A 17,126-nucleotide genomic window follows, 5' to 3' on the forward strand; every position below is an offset into this window, starting at 1 on the left:
TTACTGTAAATACAATTACTGATATTGATGTGTTCATATCTACCATTTGCTTTAAAAAATTATTTATTTATTTTAATTGGAGGCTAATTACTTTATAATATTGTAGCGATTTTGCCATACATTGACATGAATCATCCATGGGTGTACATGTGTCCCCATCCTGAACCCCCCTCCCACCTCCCTCCCCAACCCCTCCCTCAGGGTTGTCCCAGTGCACCAGCTTTGAACGCCCTGTTTCATGCATCATACTTGAACTGGTGATCTATTTCACATTCAATAATATACATGTTTCATTGCTATTCTCTTAAATCTCCAACCCTCACCTTCTCCCACTGGGTCCAAAAGTCTGTTCTTTATATCTGTGTCTCTTTTGCTTTCTTGCATATAGGGTCATCATTACCATCTTTCTGCATTGGTGTTTTTCTGTCTGACTTACTTCACTCTGTATAATAGGCTCCAGTTTCATCCACCTAGTTAGAACTGATTCAAATGTATTCTTTTTAATGGCTGAGTAATATTCCATTGTGTATGTGTACCACAGCTTTCTTATCCATTCATCTGCCGGTGGACATCTAGGTTACTTCCATGTCCTGGGTATTGTAAACAGTGCTATGATGAACACTGGGGTACATGTGTCTCTTTCAGTTCTGGTTTCCTCAGTGTGTATGCCCAGCAGTGGGATTGCTGGGTCGTATGGCAGTTCTATTTCCAGTTTTTAAGGAATCTCCACACTGTTCTCCATAGTGGCTGTACAAATTTGCATTCCCATCAACAGGGTAAGAGGGTTCCCTTTTCTCCACACCTCCAGCATTTATTGTTTGTAGAGTTTTGGATAGCAGCCATTCTGACTGGTGTGAGATGGTACCTTATTGTGGATTTGATTTGCATTTCTCTGATAATGAGTGATGTTGAACATCTTTTCATGTGTTTGTTAGCCATCTATATCTCTTCTTTGGAGAAATGTCTGTTTAGTTCTTTGGTCCATTTTTTGATTGGGTTGTTTATTTTTCTGGTACTGAGCTGCAAGAGCTGCTTGTATATTTTTGAGATTAATTCTTTGTTAGTTGCTTCATTTGCTATTATTTTCTCCCATTCTGAAGGCTGTCTTTTCACCTTGCTTATCATTTCCTTTGTTGTGCAAAAGTTTTTAAGTTTAATTATATCCCATTTGTTTACTTTTCCTTTTATTTCCATTACTCAGGGAGCTGGGTCATAGAGGAACCTGCTGTGATTTATGTCGGAGAGTGTTTTGACTATGTTTTCCTCTAGGAGTTTTACAGTTTCTGGTCTTACATTTAGATCTTTAATCCATCATGAGTTTATTTTTGTGTATGATGTTAGAAAGTGTTCTAGTTTCATTTTTTTAGAGTTGGTTGATGAGTTTTCCCAGCACCACTTGTTGAAGAGATTGTCTTTTATCCATTGTATATTCTTGCCTCCTTTGTCAAAGATAAGTTGTCCATAGGTGCATGGATTTATCTCTGGGCTTTCTATTTTGTTCCATTGATTTATATTTCTGTCTTTGTGCCAGTACCATACTGTCTTGATGACTGTACCTTTATTCAGTTCAGTTCAGTCACTCAGTCGTGTCCAATACTTTGTGACCCCATGAACCACAGCACGCCAGGCCTCCCTGTCCATCACCAACTCCCAGATTTTACTCAAACGCATGTCCATTGAGTCAGTGATACCACCCAACCATCTCATCCTCTGTCATCTCCTTCTCCACCTGCCCTCAATGTTTCTCAGCATCAGGATCTTTTCAAATGAGTCAGTTCTTTGAATCAGGTAGCTAGATATTGGAGTTTCAGCTTCAACATCAGTCCTTCCAATGAACACCTAGGACTGATCTCCTTTAGGATGGACTGGTTGGGTCTCCTTGCAGTCCAAGGGACTCTCAAGAGTCTTCGCCAATGCCACTAGTTCAAAAGCATCAATTCTTCAGCGCTCAGCTTTCTTTATAGTCCAACTCTCACATCCATACATGACTACTGGAAAAACCACAGCTTTGACCAGACAGACCTTTGTTGACAAAGTAATGTCTCTGCTTTTTAGTATGCTGTCTAGGTTGGTCATAACTTTCCTTCCAAGGAGTAAGTGTCTTTAATTTTTCATGGCTGCAATCATCATCTGCAGTGATTTTGGAGCCCTCCCCCAATAAAGTCTGACACTGTTTCCACTGTTTACCTATCTATTTGCCATGAAGTGATGGGACCAGATAACATGATCTTAGTTTTCTGAATGTTAAATTTTAAGCCAACTTTTTCACTCTCCTCTTTCACTTTCACCAAGAGGCTTTTTAGTTCTTCTTCACTTTCTGCCGTAAGGATGGTGTCATCTGCATATCTGAGGTTATTGATATTTCTCCGAGCAATCTTGATTTCAGCTTGTGCTTCTTCCAGCCCAGTGTTCCTCATGATGTACTCTGCATAGAAGTTAAATAAGCAGGAGGAGAATATACAGCCCTGACGTACTCCTTTTCCTATTTGGAACCAGTCTGTTGTTCCATGTCCAGTTCTGACTATTGCTTCCTGACCTGCATACAGATTTCTCAAGAGGCAGGTCAGGTGGTCTGTATTCCCATTTCTTGAAGAATTTTCCACAGTTTATTGTGATCCACACAATCAAAGGCTTTGGCATAGTCAATAAAGAAGAAATAGATATGTTTCTGGAACTCTCTTGCTTTTTTGATGATGCAATATATGCTGGCAATTTGATCTCTGGTTCCTCTGCCTTTTCTAAATCCAGGTTGAACATCTGGAAGTTAACGATTCATGTATTGCTGAAGCCTGGCTTGGAGAATTTTGGGCATTAATTTACTAGTGTGTGAGATGAGTCCATTGTGTGGTAGTTTGAGCATTCTTTGGCATTACCTTTCTTTGGGATTGGAATGAAAATGGACTCTTTCCAGTCCTGTGGCCACTGCTGAGTTTTCCAAATTTGTTGACATACTGAGTGGAATTCCATCACCTCCACTAGCTATGTTTGTAGTGGAGGTGATGCTTCCTAAGGCCCACTTGACTTCACATTCCAGGATGTCTGGCTGTAGGTGAGTGATCACGCTGTCATGATTATTTGGGCCATGAAAATCTTTTTGTACCATTCTTCTGAGTATTCTTGCCACCTCTTCTTAATATCCTCTGCTTCTCTTAGGTCCCTACCATTTCTGTCCTTTATCGAGCCCATCTTTGCATGAAATGTTCCCTTGCTACATCTAATTTTCTTGAAGAGATCTCTAGTCTTTTCCATTCTATTGTTTCCTCTATTTCTTTGCATTGATCACTGAGGAAGGCTTTCTTAGCTCTCCTTACTATTCTTTGGAACTCTGCATTCAAATGGGTATATATTCCTTTTCTCCTTTGCTTTTTGCTTCTCTTCTTTTCACAGCTATTTGTAAGGCCTTCTCAGACAGCCATTTTGGTTTTTTGCATTTCTTTTTCTTGGGGATGGTCTTGATCCCTGTCTCTTGTATGGTGTCACGAACCTCTGTCTGTAGCTTTGTGGTATAGTCTAAAGTCAGGCAGGTTGATTCCTCCAGTTCCATTCTTCTTTCTCAAGATTGCTTTGCCTATTCAAGGTTTTTTGTATTTCCATATAAATTGTGAAATTATTTGTTCTACCAATACCATTGGTAGCCTTATAGGGATTGCATTGAATATATAGATTGCTTTGGGTAGTATACTCATTTTCACTATATTGATTCTTCTGATTAATGAACATGGTATATTTCTCCAACTATTTGTGTCATCTTTGATTTCTTTCAGCAGTATTTTATAGTTTTCTATATATAGGTCTTTTGTTTCTTTAGGTAGATTTATTCCTAAGTATTTTATTTTTTTCATTGCAACAGTGAATGGAATTTTTTCCTTAATTTCTCTTTCTGTTTTCTTAATTGATCCACCTGCTTTATGTTCCCTTTTCTCGCCTTTTCTTTCTTCCTTTAGTATTAAATAAAATCTGTTATTATTTCAGATTTTCCTTTTTCCTTTGATTTTCAGCAGCTTTACTAGGAGTGGGGGTTTTCATACTCTTCTATTTATCTTTTTGAAAAATTATCTATCATTATATCTTCAAATATGACTTCTGTAGTTCTGTCTCTCTGTCTCTAGATCTCTTCTCCCTGTCCTCCTCCTTTTTCTTCTGCTTCTCATCTCTCATCTTTAGTACTCCTCTGAAAGAGGTGAAAGTGAAGTCACTCAGTCGTATCTGACTCTTTGCAACCCCATGGATTGTAGCCTACCAGGCTTCTCCATCCATGGGATTTTCTAGGCAAGAGTACTGGAGTGGGGTGCCATTCCCTTCTCCAGGGGATCTTCCTGACCCAAGAATCGGACCCAGGTCTCCTGCATTGCAGGCAGACACTTTTACCATCTGAGCCGCCAGGGAACACATTAGGATTCTTCTAAGTCACTATATTCTGGGTCCTATCTAAAATTCTTTTAACTTATTCATTCACTTTTTAAGGTTGGCAATGGTTTCTTTGATATTTTTATTTATTAATGATTATTTGGTATTTTTTCATCTTTTTATTCTCTCTTTTCCCCCCTAAATACATTGATCATAGTTAAAATCCTTATCTGCCAAGTCCAACATTTCTATCATGTGTGTCTTTGCATTCTCTTATCTTCTGTTTTTCACTTTGACCATTTGTCGTGTTATCCTATCTCATCAAATATCATGTTATTTTTTATTGAGTGCTATAAATTATATATGAAAAAGTAAGCTATTCCTGATACGTTTTCTAACACTTATAAAGATTTACCCTTTGTTTTGCTAGACAGGTAGGGAGAAGGGGTATATGTCACTCAAACATCTAAATATAACCTAAAACTGAGCTATAACAAGTGTGGGTTTCCATTTTGGTAGCACTCAGTCCACCTCTGATTTTTCTGTCCCTGTGACATGGACTTTCAGAGATTTCAGTTCAGAGCCTGGATTCTTTGGTAGCTCAGTACCCAAAAGAATAAGAAAGACTCTGCTTTCCAAGTCTTTTTATGTAGTTCTTTAGCTTCCTGCCCTCCTCAGCTTATATACTGGGCAGATATTTGAGGAGAAAACCTGCTGTGTGAGAGGCTCTCAAGACTCTAGTTTTGTCACTCCAGCACCAGGTAATCGCCAAATTATTCTGGCTTCCTGTCACAACAGTAGTCCTCTGCTTGCCCAAGCCCAGATTCTGAATCATTAAATTATGCAATGAATTGGCAAATTCTCACAGAGAAAAAGAAGCTATAGATCCTGGACTAACATTGAAATAATCGCCACTCTTTAGAATTTCAGCATATTTAGTCTATGTTGTGTTAACAAATGTCGAATACATTTACTGTTTCTTAAAAAACATTTTCCAGCTTTTAAAGTTGTATCCAGCAAGACCCAGAAAGACACATGGGCTTTCTGTGAACTCCTCCATTCTCCCTGGAAGTGGAAAATTTTAGGTTTAATTCTCTACTTCATTATTTACTTAAAGTGCAGCACTGATAGACACTATTTAACCTTTCTTTATGTCACTTTTATGTATAAAAGGAGAGAAGAATACATTGAGTCTGTTAATATTATTTGTTTAAGGGCTTTCAGAGCAGGAATATAACTTATTTCTGCTCAGTAATAGAACTAGAAGGGTTCACCGGTGGCTCAGTGGTTAGGATGAAAGACACTGGTTAGGTCGCTGGGTCAGGATGATCCCCTGGAGGAGGGCATGGCAACCCACTCTGGTATTCTTGCCTGGAGAATCCCATGGGCAGAGGAGCCTGGCGGGCTACAGTTCATAAGGTCTTAAAGAGTTGGACATGACTAAAGCGACTAAGCACACATACACGCTATTTCCCCCCTCAAGATCACATAACTCCAAAATTTGAATAACAGATATTCTTGACACAAAGTCCCAGGAAGGGTTGTATGTTTGGGGGAGCAGAAGAACATTCTCTGATTCCCAATGGAATCTGGCCAGTGTCAATCAATGTTACCTGACATCATCTCTCATGCAAATTGTTCAATCCACTCAAAAAGATCACAATTTTTTAAAGCTAAGTATCCAGATCTGAAGTCTGAAGCTTAGAACTGAAAGTGAAATATTCTGGGAGTAAACCAAGACATCTCAGAACCCATTTGTTTTTCAGTTCTGAATGACTGTACCAAGGAGAAGGATTCTAATGGTAGATGATTCATGATTGCTATCTGAGGCATCTGATAAGGCCTGTTCCTAACTCCACTCCCTTTAATCAACCCCTTTATCTCTTAGGTCAATGGCATCAAACTGTGTGTGGTTTGTAAGGAATCCATCCAGCTGCCAACTTGTTCCTGTGACTCTGATCTCATTTAACTGCTCTGAGAAAAGAGACCAACATTTCCTATAAATCTTTCTCAGATGCTGTGCAGAACTCTACAGATCAGAATGTTAACTCTGATATGACCTTGTAACACCTTCTGTCTCAGACTACTCTCTAGAGTGTTTTCAACTTTATATTTCCTGTTTTATTTTCCTCTTATTTTTCAACCTTATTAATTCTCTTGCCACTGCTATAAGAAACCAGACCCAGCTGCTGCCCCAGTGCAATGACTGCATTTCAGAATCAGTAGAGTCTGCAGCCTCAGAGGATAGCGCCCCTTACTGCTCAGGTGAAGGTCCCACAGGACAGAAGACCCTTCTCATTCCCCAGGTCAACGCCCTATTGTCCCATTTCTCTCTCCTCAGGCAGCAGACAGCTCCGCCTGGTGGACGGGGACAGTCACTGCGCCGGGAGAGTGGAGATCCTTGACCAGGGCTCCTGGGGCACCATCTGTGATGACGGCTGGGACCTGAACGATGCCCGCGTGGTATGCAGACAGCTGGGCTGTGGAAAAGCCCTCGAAGCCACTCGCTCTTCTTCCTTTGGGGCGGGATCAGGGCCCATTTGGCTGGGCAACGTGAGGTGCACAGGAAAGGAGTCCTACTTGTGGAGGTGCCCTTCCTGGGGCTGGAGGAAGCACAACTGCGATCATAGGGAGGATGCAGGAGTCATCTGCTCAGGTATGGTCAGTTCCTGCCCAGAAGCGGGGAGAATGGAAGTTCCAAGAAAGCTGGTGTCTGATCGGAGGGACAATAGGGGACTGGTGGGCTAGAGAGGACTGAGACAACTACCCATCCTCCCCGAGTGCCGTGTAGCTGTGAGCAATGAGCTTCATATACTTTTCTCTTACAAGTCTCTGCTATTCTGTTCTTCTCCAGTGGTCTTACCTGACACTAAAATAGCTTTGTTGATTCTCCCAGTTAAAATAAATCTTCATAATTTTTTTTATAATTCACTTTTTGTAAGAGTGAAACATTTGCTAGCAGCCACATACACACTCCCTTTGCACACGAAGGCTATGAGAGGCAGGGATAAAAATGAGGATGTACTTTCCTGGGTGATGTTTTTTCTGTACAAACAATGTGAGACATTATTTTGCACTAAGTTAGTATGAGTGGAAGCTACTCCTACTATATATAGAGGGTATCCCTACAGAGGATATCATTTAACAGATCAGAGATTCTTATAGATTTGTGCCAGATTTCAAGTTTCCTTTGCAAATTTAGACATAAATGTTCATAGTTCTTTGATGGTAGAGAACGGTTGATGAAATGCTCTGACTCATATATTCCTCCATTGTTACTAGAAAAGTCTCTCGCTCAAATTTTTCCTTTAAAGTATCTGTATAAATGAAACTTTGGAGGAACACTTAGCCATGTACTGACAAGTCAAGGTGGAGGTAAGAAAACTTGAATTTCTGTGTTTTATGATAACAGATTATACAGTTTATACTTGATGACTTCAGTGATATAAGAGAATTGCATTTGGGGGCTTATTTGGAGTACGTGGACAAATATAATTTTTGAAGAAGGTGGAAAAGGTTTTATAGTAGCTGGGAGGAAGGCAAATGGCAATGGGAGCTGATGAAGGTAACTGTGAGGTTCTCTGAGTAGCACTGAGGGGCCAGGTGTTGGTGTGAAGGATGCTACATGTGCCTAAAGACACAGGATGTGTACACAGCAAGAGACTAGACAAGGATATATCTTTATTGTATTTAGTATCTTTACTCACATCAGATTTCTATTTAATAGTTTTCTTGGAATTTTCCCACACTTATTCTTCCATGTAAATTTTAAAATCAAGTAGAAAATAAAAATGATGCACTATATCTCAGAAGTCTCTATCTTGATATGTACAAAACTATTGATTATTCAGCATATATTTGAATATTTCACATGTATCAGGGTATATAAAACAGAATACAAGAAATACTTCTTTCTTGTTCTTTCTAAATTTTTAATCTCATAGAATTAATATAACAATATCAATAACCTCAGATATGCTGATGACACCACCCTAATGGAAGAAAGTAAAGAGGAACAGAGGAGAGCCTCTTGATGACAGCGGAAGAGAAGAGTGAAAAAGCTGGCTTGAAACTCCACATTCAAAAATCTAATATCATGGCATCCAGTCCCATCACTTCATGACAAAGAGATGAGGAAAAAATGAAAACAGAGATAGACTTTATTTTCTTGGGCTCCAAAATCACTGCAGATTATGACTGCAGTCATGAAATTAAAAGATGCTTGCTCCTTGTGAGGAAAGTTATGACAAACCTAGATAGCATATTAAAAGCAGAGACATTAATTTGTGACAAAGGTCCATATAGTCAAAGCTATGTTTTTTTTTTCCCAGTAGTTATGTATGGACATGAGAGTTGGATCATAAAGAAGGCTGAGAGCTGAAGAATTGATGCTTTTGAATAGTGGTGTTGGAGAAGACTCTTGAGAGTCCCATGGACAGCAAGAGATCAAATCAATCAATCCTAAAGGAAAGCAACCATGAATAGTTCATTGGAGCAATGGATGCTAAAGCTGAAACTCCAATACTTTGGCCACAAGAAGTTCCTCTGCAAGAAGAACTGACCCATTGGAAAAGACCCTGAGGGTGGGAAAGGTTGAAGATGGAGGGGGACAACAGAGGATGAGATGGTTGGATGGCATCACTGACTCAATGGATATGAGTTTGAGTAAACTCAGGGAGATAGTGAAGAACAGGGAAGCCTGGTGTGCTGCAGTCCATGGGGTCACAAAGAGTCAGACACAACTGAGTGACTGAGCAACAAAAACAACCAGTTAAATAAAAATGCTTTAATTAGAATGTGTAGCCTGTGACCAAACTCCCAGCCAGAGGAGTCTAGGGGTCCTAACCTGGGCCTCTCTGTTCAGTTCAGTCACTAAGTTGTGTCTGACTCTTTGTGAACCCATGAATTGCAGCATGCCAGGCCTCCCTGTCCATCACCAATGTCCATACCCCGTGTCCAAGGTAAGAGAAGCCCAAGTAAGACGGTAGGTGTTGCGAGAGGCATCAGAGGGCAGACACACTAAGCATAATCACAGAAAACTAGTCAATCTAATCACATGGACCACAACAGCTTTGTCTAACTCAATGAAACTAAGGCATGTTACCCATGATGGGCGGGTCACGGTGGAGAGGCCTGACAGAATGTGGTCCACTGGAGAAGGGAATGGCAAACCACTTCAATATTCTTGCCTTGAGAACCCCATGAACAGTATGAAAAGCCAAAATGATAGAATACTGAAAGAGGAACTCCCCAGGTTGGTAGGTGCCCAATATGCTACTGGAGATCAGTGGAGAAATAACTCCAGAAAGAATGACGAGATGGAGCCAAAGCAAAAACAACACCCAGTTGTGAATGTGACTGGTGATGGAAGCAAGGTCTGATGCTGTAAAGAGCAATATTGCATAGGAACCTGGAATGTTAGGTCCATGAATCAAGGCAAATTGGAAGTGGTCAAACAGGAGATGGCAAGAGTGAACATCAACGTTCTAAGAATGAGTGAACTAAAATGGACTGGAATGGGTGAATTTAACTCAGATGACCATTATATCTACTACTGTGGGCAGGAATCCCTTAGAAGAATTGGAATAGCCATCATGGTCAATAAGAGTCCGAAATGCAGTCAGTTCAGCTCAGTCGCTCAGTCGTGTCCAACTCTTTGTGACCCCATGAATCGCAGAAAGCCAGGCCTCCCTGTCCATCACCAAATCCTGGAGTTCACTCAGACTCATGTCCATTGAGTCCATGATGCCATCCAGCCATCTCATCCTCTGTCGTCCCCTTCTCCTCCTGCCCCCAATCCTTCCCAGCATCAGAGTCTTTTCCAATGAGTCAACTCTTCGCCTGAGGTGGCCAAAGTACTGGACTTTCAGCTTTAGCATCATTCCTTCCAAAAGAAATCCCAGGGCTGATCTCCTTCAGAATGGACTGGTTGGATCTCCTTGCAGTCCAAGGGACTCTCAAGAGTCTTCTCCAACACCATAGTTCAAAAGCAGTACTTGGATGCAATCTCAAAAATGACAGAATGATCTCTGTTCGTTTCCAAGGCAAACCATTCAATATCATGGTAATTCATGTCTATGCCCCAACCAGTAACACTGAAGAAGCTGAAGCTGAACGATTCTATGAAGACCTACAAGACCTTTTAGAACTAACAGCCAAAAAGGATATCCTTTTCATTATAGGGGACTGGAATGCAAAAGTAGGAAGTCAAGAAACACTTAGGTGAACAGGCAAATTTGGCCTTGGAATATGGAATGAAGCAGGGCAAAGGCTAATAGAGTTTTGCCAAGAGAACACACTAGTTATAGCAAACACCCTCTTCTAAAAACACAAGAGAAGACTCTACACGTGGGCATCACAGATGGTCAACACCAAAATCAGACTGATTATATTCTTTGCAGCCAAAGATGGAGAAGCTCTATACAGTCAGCAAAAACAAGACCAGAAGCTGACTGTGGCTCAGACCATGAGCTCCTTATTGCCAAATTCAGACTTAAAGTGAAGAAAGTAGGGAAAACCACTAGACCATTCAGGTATGACCTAAATAAAATTCCTTATGATTATACAGTGGAAGTGAGAAATAGATTTAAGGGACTAGATCTGATAGATAGAGTGCCTGATGAACTACGAATGGAGGTTTGTGACATTGTACAGGAGACAGGGATCAAGATCATCCCCATGGAAAAGAAATGCAAAACAGCAAAATGGCTGTTTGGGGAAGCCTTACAAATAGCTGTGAAAAGAAGAGAAGTAAAAAGCAAAGGAGAAAAGGAAAGATATAAGCATCTGAATGCAGAGTTCCAAAGAATAGCAAAGAGAGATAAGAAAGCCTACGTCAGCGATCAATGCAAAGAAATAGAAGAAAACAACAGCATGGGAAAGACTAGAGATCTCTTCAAGAAAATTAGAGATATCAAGGGAACATTTCATGCAAATATGGGCTCAATAAAGGACAGAAATTGTAGGGGCCTAACAGAAGCAGAAGATATTAAGGAGAGGTGTCAAGAATACACAGAAGGACTCTACAAAAAAGATCTTCACAACCAAGATAATCACGATGGTGTGATCATTCACCTAGAGCCAGACATCCTGGAATGTGAAGTCAAGTGGGCCTTAGAAAGTATCATTACAAACAAAGATAGTAGAGGTGATAGAATTCCAGTTGAGCTATTTGAAATCCTGGAAGATGATGCTGTGAAAGTGCTGCACTCAATATGTCAGCAAATTTGTAAAATTCAGCAGTGGCCACAGGACTGGAAAAGGTCAATTTTCATTCCAATCCCAAAGAAAGGCAATGCCAAAGAATGCTCAAACTACCGCACAATTGCACTCATCTCACACGCTAGTAAAGTAATGCTTACAATTCTCCAAGCCAGGCTTCAGCAATACATGAACTGTGAACTTGCAGATGTTCAAGCTGGTTTTCGAAAAGGCAGAGGAACCAGAGATCAAATTGCCAACATCCGCTGGATCATGGAAAAAGCAAGAGAGTTCCAGAAAAACATCTACTTCTGCTTTATTGACTATGCCAAAGCCTTTGACTGTGTGGATCACAATAAACTGTGGTTCTCTTTGGGGAGATGGAAATGGATAAATAATAAAAGGCAAGCAGATCATCCTCTCTCTTATCATTCATTCTTATATCAGTGGTCAAGCTAATACTTCAATTCTTTAATATATGTTGTGTCTTTTCTGTGTTTTCCTGCTCTCTGTAGTAGATTTTTATTTTGTTACATCATTCTTTTTGAGAATTCAAAGTTCATATACTTATGCAATCAGAGTCTTTGACCAGGACAAATTGCACCATGGACATAAATAACCATGAGCACACCCAGAAACCATGCGAATTATTTTAAAAAATAGTTCTTTATGATGTGCAGGGATTGTTTCCCATTGGATTACCTTTTCTGTATCCAAATATGGTCCCTGAAGGATGAAATCATGATCATGAGTCTTTTATTTGGTCTCTCTCATACTCCATCCACTCCCCGTTTAACTCACCCCACCTCACTCCCTACAGAAGTTCTTCCCTTCAAGAGTCTCCTTTCCATCTATTTGTAGCTCTTAAGATTGTTTCTTCTTTTGTGCATTGGGGGAAATGGGAAAGGGTAGCACTGTTAGGTGGAAAATGGGAGGAGCACAGGTGATAATAGGTGTTAAAATCTTGCTGAACAGGTATTTGATTTCCAAACCTATGTTTCACCCCTATTGAGTCTTTTGCAATTTAGAAATCACTAAAAAATATATGGCTTGTTTGCTCTCTGCTCTCTTCCTTTCACTATACGTTTTTATAGCTTGCTGGCTTCTTATCTCAGAAATCCAAATAAGAAAGGCATGTTCAGTTGGCATATAGATAGGGTAAGAATACATCAAATTCTTATCACTCTTTACATTTGCTAAGTATCTCATGTCTAGTATGAAATAATCAACTAACTCAGTTGTCTGGCATAATCCCACTGAGACTTCACTTTCTCTCAGCTGTGTTCATAAATCCTAGGTCTTTAAGAAAGATGGCTAGGACCATTCCCTCCTTCTCCTATGACTCTCTGAGCTTTCATCATTTCCATACATTTCTGTGAGCAATTTCTTTCACAATTAAATTACCTAATTGTGACCTAATGCCTGTATCAGATCCAGCCTGCATGATGTTCCCTGTCCTCAGTGACTTGAATATTGGCTCCGAGAGAAAACTGGCCAGAATTCTAGCCCCAGAAATATCAGGATGACCTTCTAAACTTCTCTGACTCTTAGGCCTCTAACCTCTTGAATCCCATGGACCTTTTTCACTCTCACTTCAGCTCTGCACCCATGTTTGAATGACTACCACTGTGCAGTTTCTTTGGGCACTGTAGTTTCCAGGCCCCCAGATAGGAATTAACATTCCTAACCAATATATATTCTCAGGATTCAGCCATTTCGAACTGACCCTGCAATCCTTCTGGATATCTCTTCAGAAACTTGCTCATGAAAATGCAATTTGACAATGACAGTCAAATTCTCTCTTCTTATCCCCTCTTATTCCGCTGCTGGAAAGAAAAGCTTTCCCAGCATTGCCTGTGAGGTGTTGTTTCCAATTGTCAAGCCAGGTTCATGAACACTCACTGGGTTTGTTCTTTGTTTCTCTTAGGATTTGTGCGTCTGGCTGGAGGGGGTGGACCCTGCTCAGGGCGAGTAGAAGTGCATTCTGGAGAAGCCTGGACCCCAGTGTCTGATGGAAACTTCACACTCCCCACTGCCCAGGTCATCTGTGCAGAGCTGGGGTGTGGCAAGGCTGTGTCTGTCCTGGGACAATTACCCTTCAGAGAGTCCAATGGCCGGGTCTGGGCTGAAGAGTTCAGGTGTGAGGGGGAGGAGCCTGAGCTCCGGGTCTGCCCCAGAGTGCCCTGTCCAGGGGGCACTTGTCACCACAGTGGAGCTGTTCAGGTTGCCTGTTCAGGTGAGATGCATGGCAAGACTTAACATCCACGTACAATCAGTTCAGCTAAAAAAAAAGACTTTGCTGAAATCCTGTCTTTTTCTATTAGTGTACACAGACATCCGGCTTATGAAAAATGGCTCCTCTCAGTGTGAGGGGCAGGTGGAGATGAACATTTCTGGACGATGGAGAGCGCTCTGTGCCTCCCACTGGAGTCTGGCCAATGCCAATGCTGTCTGTCGTCAGCTCGGCTGTGGAGTCGCCATCTCCACCCCAAACGGAGCAGAAGGAAGTGATCAACTCTGGAAAGCCCGATTTCACTGCTCAGGGACTGAGTCCTTCCTGTGGAAATGCCCTGTGACTGCCCTGGGTGTTCCTGACTGTTCCCGTGGCAACACGGCGTCTGTGATCTGCTCAGGTAAGAGAGGGAAGGGCTACTATACTTAGGATGCTCCTGGAGTGAAATGTCCCCAGAGCAGAGAGTAAGGGAAAACAGGCTTAAAAAGGAAGATATTCTGTAGTGAAATGTTTATTCTTGTTACTGAACTCAGGTTTCAGCTGCTCATTACTCAAGAATCCAATACTGAGAGAAAAGTGTGGGGTAAAATTAAAGACAGCTTTATTAAGTAAAGCAGCAGTTCTGGGGAGACAGAAGGCTAATGTACCAAGAACCAGCTCTTACTTGCAGATCAGGGCCAGGAGTTTTTAAATGGGAATTTCAGAAGTGCACAGGTGGAGGTTTTGTCAAGTCTGACAAAATGTGGTCCACTACAGAAGGGAATCACAAACCACTTCAGTATTCTTGCCTTGAAAGCCCCATGAACAGTATGAAAAGGCAAAAAGATAGGAAGACTGAAAGATGAACTCCCCAGGTCGGCAGGTGCCCAATATGCTACTGGGGATCAGTGGAGAAATAACTCCAGAAAGAATGAAGAGATGGAGCCAAAGCAGAAACAACACACAGTAGTGGATGTGACTGGTGATGGAAGCAAGGTCTGATGCTGTAAAGAGCAATACTGCATAGGAACCTGGAATGTTAGGTCCATGAATCAAGGCAAATTGGAAGTAGTCAAACAGGAGATGGCAAGAGTGAACGTCGACATTCTAGGAATCAGTGAACTAAGATAGACTGGAATGGGTGAATTTAACTCAGATGACCATTATATCTACTACTGTGGGCAGGAATCCCTCAGAAGAAATGGAGTAGCCATCATGGTCAACAAAAGAGTCCTAAACACAGTACTTGGATGCAATCTCAAAAATGACAGAATGATCTCAGTTCATTTCCAAGGCAAACCATTTAATATCACGGTCATCCAAGTCTATGCCCCAGTCAGGAACACTGAAGAATCTGACGTTGAAAGGTTCTATGAAGCACCTATGAGACCCTCTATAACTAACAACAACAAAAAAGATGTCCTTTTCATTATAGGAGACTGGAATGCAAAAGTAGGAAGTCAAGAGACATGTGGAATAGCAGGTAAATTTGGAGTACAAAATGGAGTGCAAAATGAAGCAGGACAAAGGCTAACAGAGTTTTGCCAAGAGAACACACTGGTCATAGCAAACACCGTCTTCCAACAACACAGGAGAAGACTCTACACATGGACATCACCAGATGGTCAACACCGAAATCATATTGATTATATTCTTTGCATCCAAAGATGGAAAAGCTCTATATAGTCAGCAAAAACAAGACTGAGAGCCGACTGTGGCTCAGATCATGAACTCCTTATTGGCAAATTTAGACTTAAAGTGAAGAAAGTAGGCAAAACCACTAGACCATTCAGGTATGACCTAAATCAAATCCCTTATGATTATACAGCGGAAGTGAGAAATAGCTTTAAGGGACTAGATCTGATAGAGTACCTGAAAACTATGGATGGAGGTTCATGACATTGTACAGGAGGCAGTGAGAAAGACCATCCCCAAGGGAAAAAAAAATGCCAAAAAGCAAAATGGCTGTCTCAGGAGGCCTTGCAAATAGCTGAGAAAAGCAGAGAAGCAAAAAGCAAAGGAGAAAAGGAAAGATATAAGGATCTGAATGCAGAGTTCCAAAGAATAGCAAGGAGAGATAAGAAAGCCTTCCTCAGTGATCAGTGCAAAGAAACAGAGGAAAGCAATAGAATGGGAAAGACTAGAGATCTCTTCAAGAAAATTAGAGATACCAAGGCAAAATCTTCAAAGATGGGCACGACAAATGACAGAAATGTTATGGGTCTACCAGAAGCAGAAGATATTAAGAAGAGGTGGCAAGAATACACAGAAGAACTATACAAAAGATCTTCATGACCCAGATAACCAATATGGTGTGTTCACTCACCTAGAGCCAGACATCCTGGAATGCGAAGTCAAATGGGCGTTAAGAAGCATCACTATGAATAAAGCTAGTGGAGGTGATGGATTCCAGTTGAGCTCTTTCAAATTCTAAAAGGTGATGCTGTGAAAGTGCTACACTCAATATGCCAGCAAATTTGTAAAATTCAGCAGTGGCCACAGGACTGGAAAATGTCATTTTTCATTCCAGTCCCAAAGAAAGGCAATGACAAAGAACACTCAAATTAAAGCACAGTTGTACTCATCTCACACACTAGTAAAGTAATGGTCAAAATTCTCCAAGTCAGGCTTCAACAGTACATGGACCATGAAATTTCAGATGTTCAAGCTGGATTTAGAAATGGCAGAGGAAACAGAGATCAAATTGCTACATTCACTGGATCATCAAGAAAGCAAGAGAGTTCCAGAAAAACATCTACTTCTGCTTTATTGAATATGCTAAAGCCTTTGACTGCATGGATCACAACAAACTGTAGAAAATTCTTCAAGAGATAGGAATACCGGACCACCTTATCTTCCTCTTGAGAAATCTGTATGCAGGTCAGGAAGCAACAGTTAGAGCTGGACATGGAACAACAGATGGATTCCAAATAGGGAAAGGAGTATGTCAAGGCTGTATATTGTCACCCTGCTTATTTAACTTATACACAGAGTATGTCAAGCTAAACGTAGGGTTGAATCAAGCACAAGCTGGAATTCTGGTGGCTGAGATGGTAAAGCGTCTGTCTGCAATGCAGGAGACCTGGGTTCCATCCCTGAGTCAGGAAGATCCCCTGGAGAAGGAAATGACAGCCCACTCCAGTACTCTTGCCTGGAAAATCCCATGAACGGAGGAGCCTGATAGGCTACAGTCCATGGGGTTGCCAAGAGTCGGACATGACTGAGCAATGTCACTTTCACTTTCAAACTATTATTATTTTTTCCTATTTGACTGTTTTCCTTTGTTTCTGATTTTTGTTCATTTCTGTGATTAAATTTATTCTTTAATTAGGTTTTTCTACAAACGGAGACAGGTGGAGGACATGGG

At 41.0% G+C, this 17,126-nt stretch overlaps 1 protein-coding gene across 1 annotated transcript in view; it reads left to right on the forward strand.

Annotated features, from left to right (window-relative positions):
• The window catches only part of LOC106990118 (antigen WC1.1), a 53,443-nt gene that overhangs the window by 6,979 nt on the left and 29,338 nt on the right, over positions 1-17,126 (forward strand). The window contains exons 2-4 of the mRNA XM_042247601.2: positions 6,689-7,003; positions 13,475-13,783; positions 13,872-14,180. Coding sequence (XP_042103535.1) covers positions 6,689-7,003; positions 13,475-13,783; positions 13,872-14,180 — 933 coding nt within the window. The remainder of the gene's footprint in view (positions 1-6,688; positions 7,004-13,474; positions 13,784-13,871; positions 14,181-17,126) is intronic.

Source organism: Ovis aries, chromosome 3 (assembly GCF_016772045.2).
Source record: "Ovis aries strain OAR_USU_Benz2616 breed Rambouillet chromosome 3, ARS-UI_Ramb_v3.0, whole genome shotgun sequence".
Taxonomy (NCBI): Eukaryota; Metazoa; Chordata; class Mammalia; order Artiodactyla; family Bovidae; genus Ovis; species Ovis aries.